The sequence below is a fragment of the Thalassophryne amazonica genome, chromosome 1, assembly GCF_902500255.1.
Source record: "Thalassophryne amazonica chromosome 1, fThaAma1.1, whole genome shotgun sequence".
NCBI classification, from domain to species: domain Eukaryota; kingdom Metazoa; phylum Chordata; class Actinopteri; order Batrachoidiformes; family Batrachoididae; genus Thalassophryne; species Thalassophryne amazonica.
Window position 1 is genome coordinate 159,373,708 of NC_047103.1, and position 11,667 is coordinate 159,385,374.

General features: G+C 37.7%; 1 protein-coding gene across 1 annotated transcript; it reads right to left on the reverse strand.

The window, feature by feature from the left end:
* Positions 1-116: 116 nt before the first annotated feature.
* Positions 117-7,228, reverse strand: si:dkey-1h24.6 (T-cell-specific surface glycoprotein CD28). The gene is made up of 4 exons (XM_034177466.1): positions 7,005-7,228; positions 4,384-4,725; positions 4,168-4,307; positions 117-694 (listed from the first exon to the last, which is right to left on the reverse strand). The coding sequence occupies exons 1-4, from the start codon at positions 7,102-7,104 to the stop codon at positions 581-583; spliced, it is 696 nt and encodes a 231-aa protein (XP_034033357.1). The 5' UTR covers positions 7,105-7,228; the 3' UTR covers positions 117-580.
* Positions 7,229-11,667: the final 4,439 nt, after the last annotated feature.

The window sequence follows — 11,667 nt, forward strand, 5'->3', positions numbered from 1 at the left end:
GAAGCAGCTAGATCTGCGGAAACCATGAGCAACAAAAAAGAAAAACGTGGAAGGAGTAAGACAGGAAATGGTGCACATTGTTGTGGCTTCAATTGTTAACATCTTTTTTTTTTTTTTTTGCATTGTTCTCATCAAACTGAGTGATGTTGAAGAACATAATGACATTTCAGGGTTTTCCTTTTGTTTTTAGAAGTTCAGTGAAGCTCAGGTTGGAGACATAATCAGGACAGAGTGCTAATCAGTGTGATGAGATTTCCATGTTTAGATCAAATAACACCATCTTAAGTGAAATATGAAACTGCAGTCACGCCACAAAGTGTTACACTAAATGAACCCTGTGAATGTGGTTAAATCCCCTCATTCAGCTGTCGTCTTGTGTTTCGACTGAGACCACAAAGAAGGGGATTCCGACTGTCGATGGCCTGGATATTGGCTCAGTTATGGTTTTGTGCAACCACACTTGCACAACAAACTGAATTTCCTTTGCTGTGCAGAAGAAAAATAAACCTTGAAAATTGACAGCGTTCTGCACTTGGGGGTCAGAAAGGTCTGAACTCCTGATGGGGTGCAGTGTGGGTAATTAGAAGTGCCGTGGGATAGGGTTTTGAACCCTTTTGTTCTTCTTCTGGTTGTTGGGTGCTCTAGGTTTGGTGTTCATGTAGTCGTTCTGGGACTCCGTCTTCCTCAACTTGAGCTGTGAGACATGAACATACAGTAGGTGATATATAGCTCTGACTTTATATAATGTTAAATACTGCAAGTAAAAGTTTTAACCTTCTTTAAAGGAGTGTATTATACCCCCTTTTAGCAACCTACGGTCACAAGATGTCTTAAAAACACAATAATTAAAGATACCCCACAGACACTGAGTTGTGGGGCTTTTTTTCCCTCATTATCTGTTGGTTTAAATGAGAAGGTGCTACTTGCCACACCTCCTTCTCCAAGGGGGGCAGTGTAGTGCCTTTCTCAATTTTGCACATCACTGAGGAGTATCTACTTGGACAGAAATAGATTTGTGTGTGTGTCCCCTGTTTAAAGGTGTTTATAAATGGCATTTTAAACAGTAATATAACAGCTGTGTAGAGGTGCAATGTGTCCTGTGCAAAAAAAAAAAAAAGCAACACTTAGTCTCATGTTGATAAGATTGTGGAAAGTATCAGATTGGTGTCAGTATCAGACATGAAAAAACTGCCATCCCTAGTTACTACGTACATTCAGTAACAATATCCAGAATCTCAATTGTGAAATAAATATCAAATTTAAATAAATGATGCATACTATTTAAAAAAAAGCATAAACACATCTAATGTAGAAATAAGAGAATTTATCGCATCTTACATACAAGTTGCTTCAGATATTCCATTACTAAAAAATTGTCACCACTTAAAAAAAAAAAAAAGAAGCAACACTCCGAGTATGCTGTAATCTGAGCTTTTCGGTTCCTTGTTTATACAGCTGGACCAGCTACACATGCACATTTATTGCTTATGTGCATCATCCTGTGTGAGTCCAGCTGTTGGCCGTCCCCATGTTTACAAAGAGACAGTCCTGAGTGAGCATCTACAGTCAACATAGTGGATAATAACACCTTTGCAGAAAGCTCCCCCCCCCCAAGAAAACATGTTCAACTGGCTAAAAAGGCATCTAAGAAAGAACGTGGTTGGTCAAGACTCGATAAAGGTCTGGTTTTTCCTCAAACCAGACGGCCCTTCATGTTATTAATAGGCTTCAACTGCCATTCCTTCTCTATGCAGAGGATGGAGGGGCCAAAAAAGAAGTCGGTGTTTTGGCCTGAGATGGCAGTGCTAGTTATCTAGTAGAATTAAGTTGTTTAATGCACCTTTAAAAGCTAAGGTGCAGGGCACACAGGGGTTGTACAACACCTGGCAAATTTATGGAATCACCGGCCTCGGAGGATGTTCATTCAGTTGTTTAATTTTGTAGAAAAAAAGCAGATCGCAGACATGACACAAAACTAAAGTCATTTCAAATGGCAACTTTCTGGCTTTAAGAAACACTATAAGAAATCAAGAAAAAAAAATTGTGGCAGTCAATAACGGTTACTTTTTTAGACCAAGCAGAGGGAAAAAAAATATGGACTCACTCAATTCTGAGGAATAAATTATGGAATCACCCTATAAATTTTCATCCCCAAAACTAACACCTGCATCAAATCAGATCTGCTCATTAGTCTGCATCTAAAAAGGAGTGATCACACCTTGGACAGCTGTTGCACCAAGTGGACTGACATGAATCATGGCTCCAACATGAGAGATGTCAATTGAAACAAAGGAGAGGATTATCAAACTCTTAAAAGAGGGTAAATCATCACGCAATGTTGCAAAAGATGTTGGTTGTTCACAGTCAGCTATGTCTAAACTCTGGACCAAATACAAACAACATGGGAAGTTTGTTAAAGGCAAACATACTGGTAGACCAAGGAAGACATCAAAGCGTCAAGACAGAAAACTTAAAGCAATATGTCTCAAAAATCGAAAATGCACAACAAAACAAATGAGGAACGAATGGGAGGAAACTGGAGTCAACGTCTGTGGCCGAACTGTAAGAAACCGCCTAAAGGAAATGGGATTTACATACAGAAAAGCTAAATGAAAGCCATCATTAACACCTAAACAGAAAAAAACAAGGTTACAATGGGCTAAGGAAAAGCAATCGTGGACTGTGGATGACTGGATGAAAGTCATATTCAGTGATGAATCTCGAATCTGCATTGGGCAAGGTGATGATGCTGGAACTTTTGTTTGGTGCCGTTCCAATGAGATTTATAAAGATGACTGCCTGAAGAGAACATGTAAATTTCCACAGTCATTGATGATATGGGGCTGCATGTCAGGTAAAGGCACTGGGGAGATGGCTGTCATTACATCATCAATAAATGCACAAGTTTATGTTGATATTTTGGACAATTGAAAGGATGTTTGGGGATGATGAAATCATTTTTTCAAGATGATAATGCATCTTGCCATAGAGCAAAAACTGTGAAAACATTCCTTGCAAAAAGACACATAGGGTCAATGTCATGGCCTGCAAATAGTCCGGATCTTAATCCAATTGAAAATCTTTGGTGGAAGTTGAAGAAAATGGTCCATGACAAGGCTCCAACCTGCAAAGCTGATCTGGCAACAGCAATCAGAGAAAGTTGGAGCCAGATTGATGAAGAGTTCTGTTTGTCACTCATTAAGTCCATGCCTCAGAGACTGCAAGCTGTTATAAAAGCCAGAGGTGGTGCAACAAAATACTAGTGATGTGTTGGAGCGTTCTTTTGTTTTTCATGATTCCATAATTTTTTCCTCAGAATTGAGTGAGTCCATGTTTTTTTCCCTCTGCTTGGTCTAAAAAAGTAACCGTTACTGACTGCCACAATTTTTTTTCCCTGATTTCTTATAGTGTTTCTTAAAGCCAGAAAGTTGCCATTTGAAATGACTTTAGTTTTGTGTCATGTCTGTGATCTGCTTTTTTTCTACAAAATTAAACAACTGAATGAACATCCTCCGAGGCTGGTGATTCCATAATTTTTGCCAGGGGTTGTATTATTCTCTTAATTTTAATCATGAGTGTGATTTGGGCACATTATGGATTAAACCAGGGGGAGGCGAGAGGACGGTTCCTTAAAAAAATAGCGTTTGTCCATTATCCACTATGGAAACCACATACTGTATGTCAAGAACACCTGTGGGTGAAACTGTTTATTTGTGGTGTATTGGAGGAAGTTCAAGGAAATGTCCTTTTAAAGATGGGGGGCCAATATGCTGCATACCAATTGTAAGGCGGCAGTCATTCTCTATACAAATGGCCCATATCACATCATTAAAGCACCAGTCTCCCTGTAGAAATAATTTCGACATCAGCCACATACAAATGGGGCCATATGTGCACTGTTCGTAATTTGGTGAGTTACAAGATGGTAATTTTTGTTGTTTTTGAGTTATTGTCTACACAGGCTGGCTAGGATGAACTAAACCCACCAACTCCACATTTTTGCTGTCCAAGACTGTTATCAGCACAGAGAGTAAGAGCAAGCTGCCATAATTGATCATTTCTCCCAAATCCAGATGGTTACTATGCTATTTGAAACTCTGCTCACATATTTCTGATATTTCTGTGCCAGTTGGTTTTTGAGTGTTTCGTGTCTCCAGAATAACTTACACAGGAGGAAATGGAGATGGCAGTGATAATCAGGCTGTAAACACCAAGAACAGCAAATCCCACAATCCAAATCCACAGAGGAACTTGATTTCCACCAAATGCATTTTGGGCACCATGATCGGGGTTGCATTTGCACTGTTCTGGAAAAAGACATTGACATGTTAAAAAAAATGTATACCCAGTATGCACTTGAAACGTTTCCTGAGGGATATTCACCTTCTGCATGTACCAGGATTCTCGGAGCGTGGATGTAATTGAGCATGGGGGGTGGGAACTCGACTGTGGCCACACAGGTGTAGTTTCCGTTGCTGTTGACAGTAACATTAGTGAGAATGAAACTGACTGATGCGTCGTCTGGGTTCTTATCCAGTGTCACACCCACTGTGCTGTTCAGAGTGCATGTTGCACACTTTTGTGTGTTCTTTTCATTGTTCCAAGAGTAGTTGGAAATCACTTGTTGGTCCTTGATGAGGCTAAATTTGACGTCTTCGGCGATCACCTTTGGACATGGCACTTGCACAGTGGAACTGGCAGACACACAGATGTTTTCTAGCTGGTCTAAAAAAAAGGGGGGGGGGGGGGGGAAGAGTCTAATTGATGAGGGTGCAGCTGTATTTTTATTGCTAGTATTGTGATATAAAGACAGAATGCTGGTTATCACTAAGAATGCAACAAGATGGTATTTTGTATTGGTGTAATAGAGGCCAAAATAAATGGATTGGATATTGAAAAATTAAGAAGAAAAAAAAATTCTGATCCAACCCAAGTCTTTTATTGCACATCTGAGTCATGCTATGTTTTCCTTTAGGTTAGTGGTTCCCAAAGTGTGAACTGTGAACCCCTAATGAGCCATGATGGTCCTGCAGGTGCACCATCCATCCATCCATCCATCCATCCATCCATCCATCCATCCATCCATCCATCCATCCATCCATCCATCCATCCATCCATCCATCCATCCATCTTCTATACCCACTTATTCTAGTTAAGTGTCATGCAGAGGCTGGAGCCTATCCCAGTGGTCTTTGGGCAAGAGGTGGGGTGCACCCTGCACAGGCCTCCAGTCTGTCACAGGGCTGACACATATACATTCAATTTAGTCACCAGAACACACAGAGGGAACCCATATAAACACGGGGAGAACATGCAAACTCCACACAAAAAGAAGCAGGTGGAAAGAGAACCTGGGTAATACTACATCTTAGTCTCGTGCTGATAAGATCGGGGAAAGTATCAGATAGGTGTCAGTATCTGACATGAAAAAAAGTGCCATCCCTAGTTACTACTTACATTCAGTAACAGTGTCCAGAATCTCAATTATGAAATAAATATACCATTTAGTAAATAAACAATGCATACTATTTTTAAAAGCATAAACACATCTAATGTAGAAATAAGAGAATTTATCGCATCTTACATACAACAAGAAGTTGCTTCAGATATTCCATTACTAAAAAATTGTCACCACTTAAAAAAAAATCTAAAAATTAGAGAATGTCTGATCTATGAATGTGGAGTTGCACAATTTTGTGGTGGAAAAAAAATATTATATTAAACTGCATTTTTACATTAACAAATACAGTATATAAACAATAATATAGTAATTGTCAACTTAAATTTCAGGTTAAGAGCATTCCTTGAGAGCAGACCATCCATTATGAACTCAGATGAGTGAGGGAAGCTACCAAGAATAATACTATGAGCTCACTAAGTAGCTGCTTTCAACTCGAGTATTAAGTGAAAATAAGAAAAATGTGTCTGTGTCCAATATATAAATATATGGGCCTAACAATGTCGGAAAAATATTCCTCTACGTTACATTGTGTCTCTCACACAGATTAAAACGATCTGCAGACACTCCGGGGTGACTTTGTTGAAGTTTTAATTGCAGAAACAGTGTGCTCCATACTAAACCGAGAGGTTTCCTTTTGTTAAAAAAGAAAAAAAGAGTAATACTTTCAGTTGTCATGTCTTTGAACCACCTCTGCAGAGCAGAAACTCATTCATTTGCATTTAGTTTCCCTGAATAAAATTCAACATTTGAAGCTAATTTCACACTAACGCCACCCCCACACAGAACTTGTTAAAAAAACATCACATCTTTCTTTTAATCCATCTCACATTTCACACAAAAGTGCAAAAATTGCCATGAGAGGCACACTTGAGTCAGCCAGTGATTCAAGTGTGCCAACAGGTGATGTTTGCTGCATGAAATCATGGACCCCCTGCTGCAGGTCAGCAGCCAGTGGGCGTGGCCTCAGTCTTCTGCAGCCTGGGGTCTTCAACCCTGCATGCTGGATCGAGCATAGAGAAAAGCACCATGTGGCCAAAATACCAGTCCCCCACAGGTTACAAATGTGCACTAACAACATTTTGTAAATTTCTGTTATATGCGCCACATTTGTCTAAAGCTGTCAAGTGCAAAATTGTTCTAATGTCATTACTTGGTTATAAAATAAATTTTAAGTCTGCACTGTTGTTGAGCTAATCTCAACGCTTACAGCTGAAACAAAAGCGTCTCACCGTAACCACACATGCACAGTAAGCTCTTTCACAAAATGCATTAGCATCCTGCTGCAAGTGGCTCAAAAATCAGTTCCTTTCCAAACAACGAAGTTGTAGTTTCTACGGTGTATCCAGAAAGTACTCACAGCGCTTCACTTTTTTCCACATTTTGTTATGTTGCAGCCTTATTCCATAATAGAGTATATTCATTTTCATGAATACTTTCTGGATGCACTGTACCTCCTATTATGCTGGAAATGAACTGCATGTTTCCCCATCTTGCTGTGATTATTATGAGTTTGATTTGTATTGCAGTGAAGTTGACAACGTACCTTTGCAGGAGCAGTTGCCTGCAGACTCAGCGACGTGAGATGACCTGCAGCTCAGGAAGATCATGAATATCCAGCAAATACTCATTGTGGTCTCTTGCATTGAGATGGTAAACCAGAATTTTCCTCCAGCGGAATGATACACTCAAAGCTTTTCGTCATTACCTGTAACTATGATTCAACGGTAAATCGCATTAAATGACGGCAGCAAACAAACACCATCACCCCTGATTCTGTTCCTCCTAAATATAAAGTGTAATGCTTTTATAGCTTCTTTGTGATTGAACCCTCCCACAATGTAGCAGTTGGTGAACCTCACCCTCTCTCGATGGAAAACATCCTGTGGCAGCAGCACCCGCCTCCTCATCTGGTTTCCGTTTACTCCCAGACAATGTGAGCCCCAACGCCTTCAGTGTAGAATAAAAGTTTGTCTTATTGTCACACAAAGTCTTTTCAGTAAAATTGTAGCAATGGCATAATGCAACCTGCAACCTCACCTCTATTTGGCACTAAATCCTACATGCTGTAGCTTTAAGGTCTTTTTGCAAATGTGTTCAAAATTGAACACTGTACAAATGCTACGTTTTCTGAAAGCAATTCGTCAGTCACTCAGGTGAATGTATGAATGGAAATCTGTGCACAGAATAACCAATTTACAGATTAAAATATGTTTGAATTTGACCAACTGAAATTAGACTGCCAGCATCAGATATTGCGTCTTTGTCATCATGCTGCATGACTCATGTACAGACCTGACAAACCTAAAGAATTAAAATTAAAATAAAAGCTTGGAGGGTGCTCATACAGTGCATACCTCCACCAGACAGCCCCTGTTTATATCTCTGTTTACATTTTCATTTTTTTTCCCCATTGTATCTCTGAATTATTCTCTTTGATCCTGATTGCTGGTCTTTGATCCTGAATGTTCAACTTTGATTGATGATCTTTCATCCTTGATTCTGGTCTGCAAACTTTTGTCCTATTGACGGATCCTGGCCTTCAGTCCTGATTGTTGATCGATGCACTTTACCAGGGGGTTATGTTTTCAAGATTACTGATTATCTTTGTGACAGGATCAAAGAAATCATGACCAAACATCAAAGACAGTTCAGGAGACAAGGAATCAGGCTCAAACCTCAAAGCTTTAAGATCAAAGACAATGTCCCCTATGATTAAGAGATGCATCAAAATGTAATCAGCTATATGAAATGATAACATGACAAAATAATCAAAATGTACAATAAATATCTTAACACTTAGAAAACACCACAGGTTTGATCTTTTTAGCACAATCATACAGCATTTAAAAAGACTGGACAAGAGTAGTCTGAGTGCTGTACTTTATTTATAGCCTAAAACCACAACATTAATGCACCAATTCCAGTGGTGCTCTTACATTATATTCTCTCTCTGTGTGTGTGTGTGTATGTATATATATATATATATATATATATATATATATATATATAATATATATATATAATATACATACACACACACCTGACAATTTTGTCAGGTGTGTGTGTGTGTATACGAGATATACAACATATTACAACATATTAACATGGAACACAGACATTAAAAGATAACGCGTTGCTTGTAAAAATGCACATTTCTTGAAGAAATCAGAAATTTTCAGATCTGGTCTGAGCTCCTTGGATTTTCTCATTGTACTGTGTTGGTCCTTCCAATAAGTGCTGTCAAACAAATTGGTTTTGTTTTTTAATTAGCGCAGAAAAACTACCAGCTTTATTCAATCAAACAATCATCAATCACTAACAAGAAGCTATGAGAAGTCAACAAGATAAGACAGCAGTGAGGAGAGCTCAGCTAACAGGCAATTAGCAAAGCTAACTTTTACCTTTCTTGTTAAAACTATTAGCAGACTAATTGACTTCCACTAATTTGAGTCCTGCTAACTTTAAGTGAGCTAACATTTTTTTTAATGAAGTTTCGTGTTCAAAAGTATTTGTACCCTCCAAAATCATACGTTTGTTGCTAATGGAGTTTCTACACTAATCCAGTAAGCGACTGAATTGGACTGTATTTCCAAAACGGTTATCAGTGTGTTCATATTAATAAGACAAACACAGAATTTTTTGAGGATTACATGTGGGGTGCCTCAGGGTCCAGTTCTTGGTCCATTGCTGTTTCTCTTATGCATTGATGATATATCTATGGTTTCTAAGTCTCTGAATTGTATTTTATTGGCTGATGATATGACTATTTTCTGTAGTGGGGTTCATTTCAAGGATTCAAAGGATTCAAAAGAATTTTATTGTCATATGCACAAAGGAACATGTTCCCTGCACAATGAAATGTGTTTACTGCATTTAACCCATCCTAATTGCCAGTTAGGAGCAGAAGTCGCCTTTAGGCGCCCGGGGACCAGCTCCAGATGTATATCCTGCCTTAGGTCAACAGCAGGGCTGAGCAAGCCATGACCGGCCTCATGACGACAGACGACACACACATAACACACAACACACATAAGCCGGCCCGGTACATAAACACATATAAATATATTATAAATAAATATATATAAATATATTATATAATATATTTGGGTCAGCTTTTGGACATGGTGGAGAAGAAATTGGATAAATTTAAACAATGGTTTGAGTCAAACAAACTATCACTTCATCTTGGTAAAACAAAGTGTATTATATTTGGAAATAAGACCAGGAATTTAAGTAGAAGCTTAACAATACATTATGCTGAAATTGAAATTGTAAATGAAACTAAATTTCTTGGAGTTACTATTGATGATAAATTAAGTTGGAAAACATAAATTATGTTAAATCCAAAATGTCAAAATCTATTGCAATTCTGTTCAAAGCTCAAGATTTCCTCTCTCAATATTAATTGCTTTATATTATGCATTAATAGCTCCATATATGACATATTGTTTTGAGGTGTGGGGGAAATGCATATAAAACAAAAGCTAATTCAATATTTCTATTACAAAAGAAAGCCATAAGAATTATCGGTATTAAATCTTACCGTGAACCAACCAACCAACCCATTATTTATTTGCTTAAATATTCTGAAATTCATGGACTTAGTTGATTACATTACAGTACTAACTATGTACAAAGCAATAAACAAACTTTTACCTCAACATGTCCAAAAACTTGTTTAAATTGAAGGACTCCAGTTATAATTTGAGAGGAATATTGATATTTTATAAACCAAGGACATGAACTACTGTAAAAAGTGCCTGTGTCTCTGTAAAAGGAGTGGAGATTTGGAACAACTGTCCCAAAAAATATTAAATTATGCTGTACTCTAGTCAGCTTTGAAAGACTTTATAAAAAAAATATTTATAATTTCTGGTTACAGTATGGACAATTAAGTTTATTGAGTTTGTACTATTATTTTTGGATAGTACGATGTGTGCTGTTACTTATTTTGTTATGGTGAGAAAGTTAAGTTCATTGATTATCTTCAAATGTCTTTGCTTTGCTTGTTCAGCTCGTTTTGCTTTTGTTGTGAGGAGTAAAATTTACTGAGGTTAAAGGGGTAGGTGTATATGTTTTTGCTTCTACCTACACCCTTTCGGTTACTTAAGTTAACTGAGAAATCAGTTTTCTTTTATTTTGTACTGAAGTTTTTCCTCTTTTTTTCTTCTTTGTACTATTCATTCATTCATTCATTCATTAAAATCGACACATGGCTCAACAAGCATCACCTCCCAGAGATAAAGGAGCAGCAGACTAAACAGCTAGTGACTAAATTAGATTCTTAAAAAAAAAAATTCAGTGTGTATTTGTATTTCCTCATATTTCTTTTTCTTGTAATGCTTTCTATACTGTGAATAAACTACATTGATCATCATCATCAATATGGGAAACTCCTGAACATACCGAAATATCAGCTTTAGGATTGTTTTACAAGATTTTCGAGCCAAAAGGTGGGGAAAAAAGCCAAAGCTAAATTAATATAACAATGTAACAATTATCAGTAGCTTCAGCTAAATGTTTTAGTGATTTATCAGTTTACTGTTATCACAATTAACTGTTCAGTTAGAAGGTTAGATGTTTTTGAAGCTAACTTTTAGGTTAACTGTGCCTACCACTGCCCACAAATTAATATTGTAAGTTGGTATATGCATCTTTTGACCCTGTGTTTGTTTGGAAAAACCCTAAACAACCTTTATACTAATAATTATTATAATCATTAAAGATATATACTCCAGAAAAAGAACCATTCAAACAATCAGATTCCAGTATTGCTATGGCATTCATATCCGGACGAGTGTATTCAAACATCTGGCCACTGTGTGTGCAGCAGGTGGGCACCAGCACACTGTTAAACCGAACACTCCATTTTAATACAGTAATTAAGTTAATGTAACTCAAACTTTGAAAAAACTTATAGTCACTCATTTCCATTAATTAAACTAACTCAAAATTAATTGTTGCCATAACAATTCAATTCCTTTAAGTGCATTTGGGGCATTTAAGTGTTGGTGATGGATTTCCACTGCATTTCGTTCACTCATTTGAATTGAGTTCATGTAACGGAGGCCAGCAGGTGTCCCTGTGCAGATGTAGTTAGTAAACCTCACTCCCAACAGCTCAAAAGAATTCTCTGGTCACAAGGCCAGAGCCCTGGGTTTTAGCCTTCTGGTTAGAGAGTCTGACTTCCATGCTGAAGATCATGA

What these genes read in the sequence shown, in the direction of transcription:
- si:dkey-1h24.6 (XM_034177466.1), bottom strand. Translation starts at nt 7,104, where the DNA reads ATGCAAGAGACCACAATGAGTATTTGCTGGATATTCATGATCTTCCTG. An exon ending in AGGCAACTGCTCCTGCAAAG is followed by an intron (nt 4,726 to 7,004) that starts GTACGTTGTCAA and finishes CCTTTTTTTTAG; the next exon opens with ACCAGCTAGAAAACATCTGT. An exon ending in AATCCTGGTACATGCAGAAG is followed by an intron (nt 4,308 to 4,383) that starts GTGAATATCCCT and finishes GTCTTTTTCCAG; the next exon opens with AACAGTGCAAATGCAACCCC.